The 15,104-nt window shown below is 39.9% G+C and overlaps 1 protein-coding gene across 3 annotated transcripts in view; it reads left to right on the top strand.

Annotated features, from left to right (window-relative positions):
• man1a2 (mannosidase, alpha, class 1A, member 2) overlaps positions 1–15,104 on the top strand; it is a 122,477-nt gene that overhangs the window by 94,168 nt on the left and 13,205 nt on the right. For all 3 annotated transcript variants that reach the window (XM_081600025.1, XM_081600028.1, XM_081600030.1), the window contains exons 9-12: positions 734–827; positions 5,649–5,764; positions 5,866–6,085; positions 8,743–8,915. In XM_081600025.1, the coding sequence (XP_081456151.1) occupies positions 734–827; positions 5,649–5,764; positions 5,866–6,085; positions 8,743–8,915 (603 nt within the window). The remainder of the gene's footprint in view (positions 1–733; positions 828–5,648; positions 5,765–5,865; positions 6,086–8,742; positions 8,916–15,104) is intronic.

The raw sequence follows: 15,104 nt of genomic DNA, 5'->3' as shown, positions 1-15,104 counted from the left end.
TGCACTTCTCTGCAACTGCGTTTCCATTACAAACATGCGCAAAAGTTTGTCAATACTCTGCTAATGTCAGAAAAACACAATTTCACAATTGTAGTGTTTTGGTAAAATTAGAAACACAATTAAAACACGTAGATAAGCTTCTTCATACGATACGTTATCAAAAACATGCTGTGCCGTCACCTTCCTACCACTTCCTGTCTTCTTCTTTGTCTTTTCCCCCAGTAGTAACAGCCGGTTGTTAATCACCACTTGATGCGAAAGTGTTTTATGTTTTTTTTAAAAATACGCTAATTTTGATAAAGCCAAAATAAAACACACACCTCATTGTAACGTAAAAACTTTTTAGCAAATAACATGTTTTGTTTTTTGTTTTTTTCGCAATTTCCGTGTTTTTTGTGAAGCAAATTTATCCTCGTAATTCCAACTTGCGCTGTGATTTGACCAATGGAAATGTAGCTAACGTCATTTCCAAGCATTCAAACGCCACACTACACCCAACATGGATGCTTCCAGGATCTTGATGACGGAGGGGAAACTCACCACACATCATTATTTGCCTCAATATTCTTACTTCCCAATCAATCAGTGGCAATGCCCCTTCTTCACTGACGGAGCTTTTCCATCAGTTATCAATAATCTCCATTAGTTCAGTCCATTTCTGTTCTTCTGCCTGAGGGCAGCCCCTTTCTGTCTTTTGCTACGGTCTAAAACTTCTTTAATGTGTTTGTTTCAGGTGATGCACATTCGCAAGCTGCTAGCTAAGATGGACCGACCCAACGGCCTCTACCCAAACTACTTAAACCCTCGCACAGGCCGCTGGGGCCAACGTAAGTACACAATAGAAGCATTTCTTGACTTTTCAGTCTTAAATCTTGACGTTTCTGGATCGCTGGCGTCCGACCAACCTGTTCGGAGAGGTCCGAAGATGTTCTTGCGAGCTTCCAACGGCCCCTAGCTCCTAAGTGCCGTTACGACGGAAAACAAGAGATTAGCACCGTGAGAAGTGGAGACAAAAGTCCCATGGATCTTCGTTAATGAGGACAAATTGAATCAGGCAGAAGACTGAAGATGGGGAGTTTTGCGTTGTCGCTAGATTGATTACATTTGGCAGTTTGCCCAGAGAAATGATCGGCTCTCAGAGAGAAGTTATTGAAGAAGTGACAGAGGTTTTCCTCTGGAACCTTTTATTCCTAACTAATGCACTTTTTGGCTTACATTAAACGGATTTATTTGTTCTAATTCACACCCCTATCCTAAGTAGACCAGTTTATATTATTACATTTAGATAAAGACTTTATTTTGACAGGAATATTGTTGAGAAATGCTACACTGACTTCCTGTTTGAAAATAAACATACGGTTTATATCTGAACATTTTAATTCATTTTCATTTACGTCGCGCTACGGCGAATGATTCAGCAAAACAGAATAAACTACTTCATGATGTCCAGTTGATTTATTCAAAGCAAATCATTGATGACCAGATATCATCTTGATCTCACATTCATCGAGAGGAAATAAAAAGAGGAAATCTGCAACACACTGCATCCGTATGTTTGCGTAGGCTAAAGGTTACCATGGCGACTGTGCTAGGCTATATTGAGCATATTGAGTTCCACCAAACTCATAAGTTAATAGCAAATGGTAAATATGTAGAACTGTGCTCTACTTGGTTCCGATTCGTTCTTTCTGTAGACTTTTGTTTTGTAATATTTTTGGTTAATTGAGTGTTAGGACAATTATTCCCTCTGCTTTTTTGGTTGCTGTGCAGCTGGAAGTATTTTTTTCTCTTCTTCTTTTTTTTTTTTTTTTTTACTTTTTGACAGTTCTCACAGTGTGTAACCGTGGCAACAAGGTATCAATTTTTTACAGCTGGGAGCCGTTGATTAGCATCTCAAAAGCACAAATAACACCTGAACTACGACTCTGTTAACCTAAAGTTCAAATCTTTTCCACCAAAAACAACAGGCAGGTTAGGGTTATGTAACTTATGTAACTTGCTACAGCTTTTAATTTCCCTCTGGGTGAAAAGTAAAGTATTTTTGAATCGACTTTAAATATCTCCCTTCAGAATTGTATTAAGTTTACGTTTCAAACGAGGTAAACTGCTGGCGCTCGCTGATCTTTACAAACGGAGGAGGGCATTAATGGACGGACAGGTGGCACGGCAGTCGGACTGATGTGCTTATAAGTGCAGAGTTTGAGCCAAAAGCTGGGGGAAAATAAATGGATGGAAACTGTAGGGAGGGCAGGTTGATTGAGGGATGGTTGAGTACATTAATGGATTGGAAGTTGGCCGGCGGGGCGCACCAGAAGACGAATGCTTATGGATGGTTTGTGTTTGTGTCAGGAGGTTTCATTAGTGTTCCAGTGCAGACGGCGACACGCTCTTTTTTAATTTACCATCATTACCTCAATCCGTTTAATTGACTGAAAATGATGAGATGATTTCTAACGGTCCTTTAAAAGGTGATAGAATTTTTCTTTTTTTTCAAAATATGAAATGATTATTTGTAATTGAGCCGTGCGGTAATCACGCCCCCATCAAACGACCACGCTTTTTCCCAGAAGCAAAGCGTAAGTGGGTGCATGTAGCAGCTTGGATGTTTTGCCGAGTCTAAACAACAAAAACAAGAAAATAATCAAAGTTCATTGGGGTTTTTTCTTTTTGTTTTTCCATCTTGGATGAAAATGCAGCTTTCATCGCTCGAGGCCTCAAGGGTAAAGGCTGACGCCGCACAAACAGCAACATGACTGAAATCCAAAGCTTGTTGTAGCAGCTAACAACATGTTTTTTTTCTCAAACATTTTCTTGTTTCTTATCATGTGAAGCATTTTGTAGCTTTTTTTTTTAATGTTCTATAATTTTATTTTTATAATCTACGTTGTCAGTTTTAACAAATCCATTTGAACAAAACAGCGTGATGAGCTAAAAGCTGAACCTTTATCCAAAAACTAAACTCGTATATACTTTGCACATGTTTTTTTTTGTTTTTTTCTCCTCATTTTGTTACGTTACAACCACATCTTGAATGTGGATACCTCCATCTTTGGGAATCATACTGTAACGAGTGGAAAGCATTAAACTCTTCCTGTTATCCACTTTATAATACAGCAGCATTCTACTATAATTTATCTGTTTTGTTCATTTGGGTTTTACTTTTTTCCTCCTCCCACATTAATTCTTGAAGGACTCCAATAAAACACGTTTTGTTTTGAGACGCAACAAATTAATTTGATTTGAAATGACGGCTCATCCAAACCCGTTCGTCACATCAAGTCCCCAGTGTGTGTGTGTGTGTGTGTGTGTGTGTGTGTGTGTGTGTGTGTGTGTGTGTGTGTGTGTGTGTGTGTGTGTGTGTGTGTGTGTGTGTGTGGGTGTGTGTGCGCGCGCGTGCGTGCGTGCGTGCGTGCGTGCGTGCGTGCGTGCGCACCTGTCAGTGAAGCACACTTGAGTCTTAACTCGCTACACGCATTTAAATTCATGACAGCTCTGTTTGTACAGTGCGTTTTCAGGCTGGGGAGACTCTCCAGGCCGTCTATTGCTCTAATCAGCACAAAGCTCCAGTAACATGGAGTCCTCTGTGACCATATTAAAACTCTTCTGTCAAACAGTTTCTCCCCCATGCTTTCATTTCCTGTTTAGCATAACAATTTGTCCTCTCCTACATGAATCGTGTCATTTTGCACTAACTCACTCCAGCAGTAGGATTTTCTCTTCTTTGTGGTTTAGTGATCCTCCTTTACTTTTATTTGTTGTCTAAAAGTAATATTTTAGTGGAGCCGACTAACAGCGACTCAAAAGCCCTTTTGTTAATTTGTTATTATTCAGTACCAGTTGCAGCTCATTCATCATATTTATCACCAGAGTCTTGTATATACTTTGTGGAAACTTAAGTTTGCTGCTGGACCGTTTTATTTTTGTCAATAAAAACATTGCCAGGACGATGTTTAAAACTACTTTCAAAATTAAAACACAAAAATAATAAAACTACAATTCTTCAACAATAATAAACTATAGAATTAGCGTCTGAGTAATCTATGATTGTCTCACATCGTCCCACATTTTATTTTGAAATCCGCAGCCCGAAGCTGATCACTTTCCATTGAATCCATGTTTATGAACCAGTTCTTCCAAACACCACCAGATGGCGGCGTCACTCGCTCTGAAAGTTGTTGAACTCCCATTTTACATCTGTAAGTTTTGTTCCTAAGTATTAAAAATCGTCCACAAACACAGCTTTGTGTTTATAAACAGCTTTGATAAATTGTAATATTAAGCCAACTTTGGATAAACAGAAAATTAAAGTTATAAAATTGGGGATGAATAGGCATTACAGGGGCTGTAGCCCAGGGCGCCAACTTTTTTTAAAAAGATTTTATGAATTCTTGCAAACATTGTACTATATTTTAAACTCATTGACCCAAATTAGGTAACCTGTATTAATATTTTGGGGATTTTTATGAATTTATGAATGAACAATATTCAAATCTTAGAAAAGGATAAAGTTATAGTCAATTTCTTAGGGAACAACACAGAGTTATCAGCTTAAATCTACAATGCATCAATTCATACGGACTGTCTGATACTGTACTGTAATTTGCATTAGTAAAATATTTTTTCCTTAGTGGATTTGGAACCGGCTCCAGCCCTGAGGCCCTCATCCTTGTAAATCCAGCCCTGCTGGCGACGCGTCCACATGGTTTTATTCTCTGACTTTCTTCTGCTTGAAAACTTTTGAAGAACACCTTCTGAAACTTTTCACAATTCAACAGGCGTAAAACCAGGAGAGAGAAAAAGCTGCATTGAGCTGCAGTTAACAGCATTTCCATCTGTTGTAAATGACTGCTGTTAAAACTGACTTTTTAAGGAGACGTTTGAAAGAAGACCAGAGGAAACAAACAGCGGAGCCACACTCATCGCTCAGCCTCGGTGTCATGAAGGTGGGGTTGCCACGTTTCTGCTTGACAAAGACAGAATGAATAATTCATTCTCCTCTTTTGCTCTTTGTCTTTGAATATCCCTCCAGTTCCCTGAAGGCATGTTATTCACCTCCAGATCAAGAGCTCGATAAGACACAAAGCATCTGCTCAGATATCAGATGTGGCTACCTGGAGCTGAGGAGAGTCTGAAATTAATCCCATTTCTCCACAGAGAGACGGGGGTAGCCTTTTTATTAATTTTTTTTTTTTTTAACAAACAAAAGAATAAAACTAGAATAAGTCTGAAACTACTCTCTTGATTCCAGTAGGTGGGTCTGCAGTGGACGTCATATACGTATTTTACTGTAAAAATACTAAAATGAAGGGAGAAAGATCTCATTTTAACTCTGGTGGAACGTTTCCACTCTAAACGGAGTCCTGTTTTCGCTCTGCTTCGTCCAGCTACTCAAGCTGTGTAAACCTCAGTAATTATTACCGGGAACGGTGAAATATGAGAGGGTAAACAAAATGGGGAAAACCAGAAAGCGCGCTGCCAGTATTTTGTGGCTGCAGAGAAGTGAAGGGAGAAAAAAAATAAAAATAAATAAAAACATGGCTTCGGTTGATGCTGTGCTTTGCCAAGGACGTTGAGGCACAGATTAGAACTGAATAATTCATGCTTATTCTCTCCGTCTCCAGCTAATCTCAGAACTCGTCTCTCCACAGATCACACCTCGCTGGGAGGACTGGGCGACAGCTTCTACGAGTACCTGCTGAAGGCGTGGCTCATGTCCGACAAAACTGACACGGAAGCCCGCAAGACCTACGACGACGCCATCGAGGTGCGCCGCCGCTGCCGCGGCTCCTCGCACAGCTTTCTGACCCGTCTCGCTTTACGTCTGCGTGTTTGTTAAATCCCGAGTTAAATGTTTTTCCACCCCAGGCCATCGAGCGCCACCTCATCCGCAAATCCAATGGCGGTCTGACGTTCATCGGCGAGTGGAAGAACGGCCACCTGGAGAGGAAGATGGGCCACCTGGCATGCTTCGCCGGCGGCATGTTCGCGCTGGGTGCCGACGGCTCGCCGGACGACAAGGCCGGCCACTACCTGCAGCTCGGCGCAGAGATCGCCCACACCTGCCACGAGTCCTACGACAGGACAGGTGATGCTTCTTTTAGTTGTTTGGTTTTTATCCTAAGTTTCTCTTGTCCTTTCCATATTTTGAATGTGTGTTGATTTTTATCAGTACAGCACTTTGTCGCTGATGTTGTTGTTTTTAAGTGCTTTATAAAAAAGTAGTAGAAGTAGGGATGCACCGATCTGCCTTTTTCATTTCTAGTACCGATATCTGAGGTTTAGCATCGGCCGATAAAGATCCTATACAGAAAAACATTCTGAATTTACTTAAAACGTTTCTTCTTTTAAACACAGGCGTAAATGTAATGAATTACAAATTAATAACTGCACCAGTACAGCACACTGAAATACACCAATAGCTTCCTAAGTTTGGTCAAATATGTAAAAACGACACTAATTTAGTTTGTTCAACATAAATATATAATAATGAAACTGTACATGGATATAGTGCTTTTGAAAAGTGTTCAAACTACAACATATTTTGGGGGGGTTGCATCATAGACTAAACACAAAGTAGTAAATCATTTTGAGGCTTCAGAAAAATAAGATTTATGACTTAAAAATGAAAATGCATGCCACACTTTAGATGTTTGTAAAAAAAAACATGTTAGTAGTGGGACCAGTAGAAACGAGGAATCTGGTTGGTTTATGAGACGATGCAGTGATGAGAAGATTCTAGCTAAAATGTCAGGAGCGCTAACCTTAAAGCAGTAATCATAAACTTTAGCTTTGCTAACGCTAAAATGCTGTACCAACATGGTATTTAGTGTAAGCTGAAGCGCTGAAGCTTTTAATCTGTTTTACTGTTGAACTGCAGCGATGCATTTTGGGTAGACAATAAACGTAATTTGCCATACTGCATCACAAGCGTGAGGAGAGGAAACATGTCTGCTGCTTAAACCATTTTCACCCACTTCAAAACAAAAGCATGAATAACAACAGCTAGTCAATGGCAGTCGATAGCCAAAACTTCAACTCCGACGTCAAACTTTAATCAACTACGAGTTTACAAGACAGTCGAGTAAATTTAGAAATTACCAGGAAAAATCTATGAAAAAAAAGCTAAGTGAGCTAAATGTTTTCAAAGTTAGCAAGAGCGGTAAAAGAAAAACTATCTCAGCTAAAAGCGGATTAGCATAAGTGGTGACGAAGCTAAACGCAAGGAAATCCTGACAGAAAAACGTAAAGGCTGCGAAACATGAAGCCAAATGCACATATTTATTTGGCCTCATGTGCGCTAACATGACCTCATGTTTCACATTTTTATTTGTAAAAACAAATAGAAAACAGTCCACCAACTTTATGTCAATGTACGCCTTTCTGTTGCCACTGAAATACTTATTTGTGGTTAAAAGGTTAGAAAATGCTGTGCAGTGCGTCATACAATTCACTCCCTGGCCAGTAAAACGTCTCATTCCAGCACATCTCCTGGAAACATATTTCATGTTAAATGTGACACACATTGGCAGTGACATGTTGGCGAGCTTATTAATTCATTTCCATCAACATTGCTCATTATTTTAATGAAGATCTTTAACGATCAAGACACATGTGTGGACAGTTTTCTCCTCTAATCCCGAAGTTTCTCAGTGCTGCAGTGTTTTGGGTTCTGCGCTCCGGGCCTTCTTTCACATTTCCAGCCCCATTAATCATCCTGCTGCCATCTTGGATTATTTGCTAGCATGAATTTATTAATGGATATGGCAGTTGATCTTATTCCTCACATTGCAGACCTATAAAACAACTCAGTCCCACCCATGGACATGTAAGTGGGTTACTGCAGGTATGAAATAAGAAAAGAGGCTAAAATAACAGGAAATATTGTCTTGGTGTTGTTGTTTTTTTTTTTTTTTGACCCAGCCATATATCTTGTATTTTACATTATTTTGCGGCGGGGCTTCGTATCTAATATGGTCATCAGACAACCTGTTTATAACTATAAATTTTTTTCTTATTTATTTATAAATTTTTTAAACTTTGTTAGTTTTTCCTCTCCTTTAGCGAAGCCTGACTGAGAACAAATAAATCAATAAAACTTGTCAGCGGTCTGATGCGGCATCATGTGCAAGTTGGTAAAATTGTGATGTCACTCTGAGCGGCAGAGTTTGTTGCCACGGCAACAAATGAAGACTGAGGGGAGGTGAGAGAAAAGCGCGCGGGGAATGTTCCCGGCGGCGGTCAGGCTGTCTAAATTTGGGCTCTCGGTTATTGAGCGGTCAGCCTTTGGGGAACTTTCCACCATGCTTGTGCCGCGGCGCCGTAATCTGCTCAGAGACGAAAACGCTGCTCTGTCAGCTTCTCCGTTCCCCCCCACCCCCAATACTCGGTACGCTTAATTGGCTGAAGACATCGGTTGTAAAAAGATAGAGAAAAAAAAAAGCTAGTAAAATCAATGCGGCTGGATGCTTTTTATTACTTACACATGTGTGTGTGTATCTGTGTGTGTGTGTTTGCCCACACACTCCTATGCGGAGTCTAATTATCAACAGCAACTGGACCATTACGACAAACAGGGAGCAAAAGATAATGTTGATCTCAATTCTCCTCTTTTAGCTCTTATTAATTTGATCCTTTCACTCTCTCCCCTCCTTTGTTTACCCTCCTAACTCGTCCACTCTATTCTACCTTTCTCTCTTTCTTCCTGCCTCTGCCCCTCCACCATCATCATCATCATCACCCCAGTCCTGAAGCTGGGTCCAGAGGCCTTCAAGTTCGACAGCGGCCTGGAGGCGGTGGCCGTGCGGCAGAATGAGAAGTACTACATCCTGCGGCCGGAGGTCATCGAGACCTACTGGTACATGTGGAGGTTCACCCACGACCCCAAATACAGGCAGTGGGGCTGGGAGGCGGCTCAGGTGAGGACCAACGATGACTTGGATTTTATTCTGGAGCTGCAGTGTGTCGCGTTTTACAGATTTGTTACACAAGGCCAGATAATCAGTAAAAATAATATTATTAAATCGAGCTCCTCTTCCTTCACCCTTTGCAGAAACAACCAATCAGAGTCAAGAGGAGGGTCTTAGCACCGTCAGTCAAGCTAGTATACATGCTGCTAATAGCGGAGAAATGGCTTACTGTGCAAAAAAAAATACAGTAAGTGTGGTGGACATGTTAATTAGCTTTAGCATTGATGAAAGGCTTTGGCTTGGCAAAGAGAGCGAGGACGTACATAAGCTTGATTGACAGCGCTAAGACCCTCCTCCTGGCTCTGATTGGTTGTTAATGCGCTTGAACCAAGTAGCAGAGCTTTATTTTTATCCATCTGTCTAATCTTATGCTGTCAGGACATAGTGATGGGTTAATGTGTAATAAATATTTTTTTAAAAATCATATTTTTCATAAAAGTTACATAATAGACAGATGAACAGTTGGTCTACCACATTCAGAGGTTTTTCCATTAAGGCCACCGATTCAGTGCTGTGCAAAAGTATTCACACTCTGAGCTTCAGCATTCAGCTTCTATGCACCACAAATCTAGAACCAGCTTCCAGAAAACTGCAAAACACCAGAAAAACACAGAGTTCCTCTAAGTCAAGGCTAAAAATCCACGTTTGATTAGTAGCAACTGGAACTTTGAGCAACATATTGGATGGATATTGATGATTTTGGTCACTGTGTTTAGTGGCCTTGCCTTGTTGCTGAAATGAGCCGCACAAATAAACTTCACTTGACATTTTGTCACATTAAAAGCACAAACTTTAATGTATTTTATTTGAATCTTAATGCGATCAACCAACACATACAGAGAGCCTGAAAGTGGAAGGAAGATTACAGTTTCCCCTCCAATCTCAATCTTATATAAAATCATAATCATCTCCCTGTGCGGCCTGCGTTTATGTTCAGCCCTCCTGAGTTGCTGCTTTGTTAAACCTCATTTTGCTGCTCTGCACGTCTATGAATGAAATTTCTGCTCATCGTTCTGCCAAGTTTTCTTCTGTCAGATGGAAAACGATGAAGTAGCAAAACATCAATAAACAGTCGCTTTGTAGTCTCGGTTGGATTCAGATCTCCTCCCAAACGTTGCTTATTTGTTTGCTTGGACTGGGCCGTTCTAACAAATCAATCAGTCCAAAGTAGCTCCATGGTTTTGTGAGACTCTCTTCCAGCACTGTTCTGTCATTAGCTCATTCAATCTTCTATTATCAAAGTGGAAATGATGTGTTCACCATAGATAGCACTTTGAGTGGAAGCAAAAAATATAAATTATTTGAGCTAAAACTCATTTTTTCGCCCCAGATCTTTCCTGTGTTCTCCACATGACTCTTTCAACAGTACTTTTTTATTTCTTGCAACCTTTGCATGAATTTGAACATATTCTCACACCTGAGCTGTTTATTTCTGCAGAGTTAGCTTCTTCCGATTAATGAAATTTAACTCCTGAACAACATTTTCTTCTTCTTCTGTACTTTTATGCATTAATGTGTGTTGGCCTACCACATCAAATCCCAAAAGTGGTTGCAGCATAAAAAGATGTGAATATTCAAAGAGCACGATCACTTCTGCAGTGCAGTCAGCTACCGTTTGTGTTGTTCTGCAGCGTGTTCAAGATGCTGGCGAAGTTAAAATAGCCTCTGGATGTATAAAGGTTTTACCTGTTTTCCTCCAGCCTCCCCGTCGTCGTGTTAAAAGCTCGTCACAAACAGAACGTCGTCCGCCTCAAAGTGCTCTTTAAATCTGAGATCAATGGCTCCTGTCACAGTTCCCTTTCATATCGGGTTAATTATCATTATTGAATGCCTAAAATTCGCATTAAGGGCCGCGGCTATTATTTGTCATTACAAGCTGAAAAACAGCACATCGGTCATAATGGGAGAAATGAATGTAATCAGTGAGGTTCAGAAATAAAGAGCGCGTCTGAAACGATTGCCTCGATGAATGCACAAAGAGAGCAGGCAGGTGAAATACAGCAGCTAGTGACTCCCAGGTGCTCTGCAGTCAGTGTCGTCCACAGCTCATTCTGATCCAGTATGGGGTTAAAGAGGCAGCATTATGTACAAGTGACTTTTTTTTTTTTTTTTAACTCACCTGGAGAGTTTTTGATTCTTTCATGCATGTTTGAGAAATCCAATAATCTCCATGGCAACCTGTAGAAAACGCCTGGAATGGGCTGCAGTTTCCAAATTTCCAAGCTTCCGCCTCGCAGAGCACCTCGTCCCTCCTGACTGCCCCAATCTGCTCCTTCAGACTAGCCAGCAGCAATTAGCAAACACCTGGTGGAGCTGAGCATCAGCTGAGCTCATTATAGGAGCTACTGCTCAGTGCAACTCCGGTAAAAACGTTTAATAGAGGAGCCATGCTGTCATGACTTCCTGGAGGCGGAGTTTCAAAAAGAGCGGAAGCTTCTTAAAGAGACAGAGGCTCAATTTCAAGTCAAATTTCTTTTTAGTCATGTTTAATATATACAGCTCTGGGAAAAAAATTCAAGACCACTTAAAATGATCAGTTTCTCTGATTTTACTTTATCTGTATATGATTGAGTAAAATGAACATTGTTCTTTTATTCTATGAACTACTGACATGTCTCAAAAATTAGAAGATACATTTTTTGCAGAAAATGAAAAATCAAAATAAGATGCAAAATAAGGTTAAAAAAATACCTTAAATGTAAAGAAAACAAGTTCACAACAGTATTAATGTTTGAACTCAGGAAGACTTCAGAAATCAATATTATATTATATGGTTTAAAAATCATGAGGTTTTCAATGGGTTCAGTGCAGTGGGCTCTTCATTTGTTCCAGAGCTGTATGTAGCAATTTTATAACAATTGATTGTCATAAAATACATAGTGCGCCTTTAAACAGACGCTTTGACCCACATCTATAAGAAAACAGGAAAAGTTTTAATCCCTTTAGTTTCCTCTTCCATACGTTGTTGAAAACGTTCAACACTGGTATTTTGTCTCAATTTCATCTTTTGCTCTATTTTTCTTAGTTTCTTCTGAAACCTTTTTTTAATCATCCTTTCTAACAAGGACTTTTCCATCACAGCATAAATCTCATCTCCCATAAATGTTTATTTAATCGGGGTGATGTCACACGGCTGCATCCTGTCTCAAACGGCTGGATGTTAAAAGTTTGCTCCCATTTGAACCCGCCTCCTCCGTGCGACTGCTTGATGTGGTCTTTTAAGCAGGAGATCTGCTTTATTTCTGCTTGTTTTTTCGAGACAACCTTTACTTCTTCCTGTGTGTTATGATAAAAGCCATCTGAAAATAGCACCGAGCTGAAAGCCTCCTCTGACGGGGGGATTAGAGCGCTCACCGTCTGTATGAGTCGGCGCGGTTCCTCAGTGCGAGACTCGTCGTTTTCATCTTCTTTCCATCTTGTTTTTCTTCTTTCTCCTGCCAGTCGTCTTGTCATTTAGTTTTTGTCTCTCTCTTCTTAGCAGCTCTTTGTTTTTGTTTTTCTGAGTGGGAGTAAATAGCATATGAGCACAAGTGCCAAGCAAATGTACTGGCAGGTGTGTTTATTAGCCACGATCCTGAGTGACACTAAAGAGAGCTGGCGCTGAAGGCCTCGTCTTTACTTCCTTTGCTTGGTTGAACCTTATAGGTAAACAGTTATAAATGTGACGGAAGAGATTCTTATTTAATGGCAGATTTAAGCGGTTCTAGTTCTGCATGTTGATCTGGACTGTGCGAAGTTTCAGTGGGTTTTAAGTGAAAATGTTTTCTGAGACGCTTTAAGCAGCCTTAAAGTGAGAATTAGTTTAACAGATTAAAAATTATTAATCTGTTAAACTACTGACCTCTTATAAAGCACATTTTAATTTGATGCTTCAGAGCATCATCCAGTAACTTTTACAGGGTTGGTATCCTGGAAAATCAGATGTTTTCAAGGTTTGGAAAGTGCTTGATTTCTGTATAAAGTGATATTCAAACTGTGAAGTTCTGTAGTAAAGTACAGCCTAATGTTTGATTAAAAACCTAAATTTGGAAAATGTTATAAACAGTTGAAGTGGACAATTTTATGCACCTAATTTTAGACAGGTTTTTTTTTTACTGTCTGAAGTTAAGTAAGATTAAACTTTAGCTTTGTTTAAAGGGGCAGGATCATGTAAAATCAATTTTTATTTCCTCATCAAAAACGTACCTGAAATGTTACCCTGATTCTTTCGTGCATGTTTGAGAAATCCTTTAGTCTCCATGGCAACCATTCAGCTGTGCAAAACGCCTGAGTGGACTTAGCTCCGCCTTTAAGACGAAGCTCCTCCTCAGAGCTGCGGTTTCCAAGTTTCCACCTCACTGAGCAGCTTTCCTCCACTCGGCTCCTTCAGACTAGCCAGCAGCAATTAGCAAACACCTGGTGGAGCTGCTGTTTTAATTTGGTAACAGAAGGAAGAGGCTGTCATGTTCCAGAAACAGTAGGAGCTTCTTAAAGCGACAGAGGCCCAATTTCAAGGTACAAGGTAAAATTTCTAAATCATATTTGATATGTATAGCATTTTTCTAACAACTGAAGTCGTTATCTGATTGTGCTACAAACCAGCACTATGTACCTGGAAAATATATAATATTTTAGTTAGTTAGAATATATAATACTTCAGTTAGAATCACCAAAACTATTTTTGAGAGATATGAGTTTGTTGTATTTTAGTTTATCTTGTTGTAAAATATCAAATACTATCACAATACATTATAAGTAATAGTAATTAATGATATCATATGATAGTAAATTGAATCTGTCGTCTTTAGTTCATTTGTATTGTTTTTATGGAAAGTATTTTTGAAAACTTACTTTGAAAAGTTATGATTTAAAGCACTTTGAAATGTGCTATACAAATAAAATTTGATTTGATTGGAAAATGTTTGAAAAGTGCTTGAATTTTACTGTGGGAAAAAGTGCTTTCACAAAATCTAGAATTGGGCCTAACTGGGCTACATTGGAGGGTTTAAAATAGCAACAACATAAAACAACAACTTGGATTTTATTCTTTTAGCTCAGAATATGTCTTCCAGGACTTTCAGATTCTTTCTGTATAGAAATCAGGCTTGTATGTTTCATTAAAAATTTTGTGTTTTGTTTGTTTTTACATTTTTCATAGCAAAATAAATTTTCGTTACCCATGTTGCAGCAAGTTTAGACTGCCCTGATGTAATCTAATGGAGCACACCTGCAATAAACTCTCAGCCTATTATTTCAGATTTGTCGTTTTTCTTCCCATAAGACACAACTCTAACAAGCAGCACTTTCGTTTACTTCGCCTCATCGTTGCTAAAAGTTCTGTGTTTTCCTCCCTGAATTGATGGTTTTCCACTAATTGTCTTCACACCAGGTTTGTCACTCATTACCTGAGGCTGTCTCCGAACGCCTCTCCTCCTCCGGTACTGTCTGTACTCTAACCCACTCACGTCTCGCAGACACCTGCAGTTTTCTCCCGATGACGCTCTCAGACTCGGCTCCACACAGCTTCATTTCTCCGCTCGTGTGTTTAGTTAAATGATTTCTCTGACGTAGCTGAGCAAGCCGACTTCCTCATGCGAACACCTGAGCCTCGGCGTGTTGCATAAACAGCTGTCAGACTGTTGCGGGCCACTTGATTAGATGCACCTGTTCAGTTGCTTGTCGACACCAACATCTAGTCAGGCAGCTACTCTTGGTTCTGAACTTCTTGCTCAAGTTCAAACTGAACACCTGAACGGGGAAGAGGAAGTAAACTTCGGTCTGGGTGTTTCACACACACTCATCTCTCAGGTTGAGAGGGAAAATAACCAGTGAGTGGATGGAAACACCGTGTTGATGCCACAGGTCAGAGTTGAAACAGCAGATTGGTTTGAGATGGAAGAGAATCTCTTGACACGACCAAAGTCGGCTCCTGTTAGCTAGAAGCTAAGGCTTTGCTCACACAACAAGTCTTCAGGCTCAGTTCCATTTTTTTTTATGCTGAAATCAGATTTTTTTGGGTGTGTCTTTTTTGTGTGTGTTTGTTGTTCATATTACTAATTAAATGCAACCTCAGTCAGACTTCTGTGTGAACGGTTTTATACCTCCAAAGTGGCCCACATTCGCAGAAGAAGAACGTTGGCGTCACACAGGAGCGCTCCG

Source organism: Poecilia reticulata, chromosome 2 (assembly GCF_904066995.2).
Source record: "Poecilia reticulata chromosome 2, P_reticulata-male-v2, whole genome shotgun sequence".
Taxonomy (NCBI): Eukaryota; Metazoa; Chordata; class Actinopteri; order Cyprinodontiformes; family Poeciliidae; genus Poecilia; species Poecilia reticulata.
Note: the sequence above shows the minus strand (reverse complement) of the source record. Positions and strands in the feature narration are given on the sequence as shown.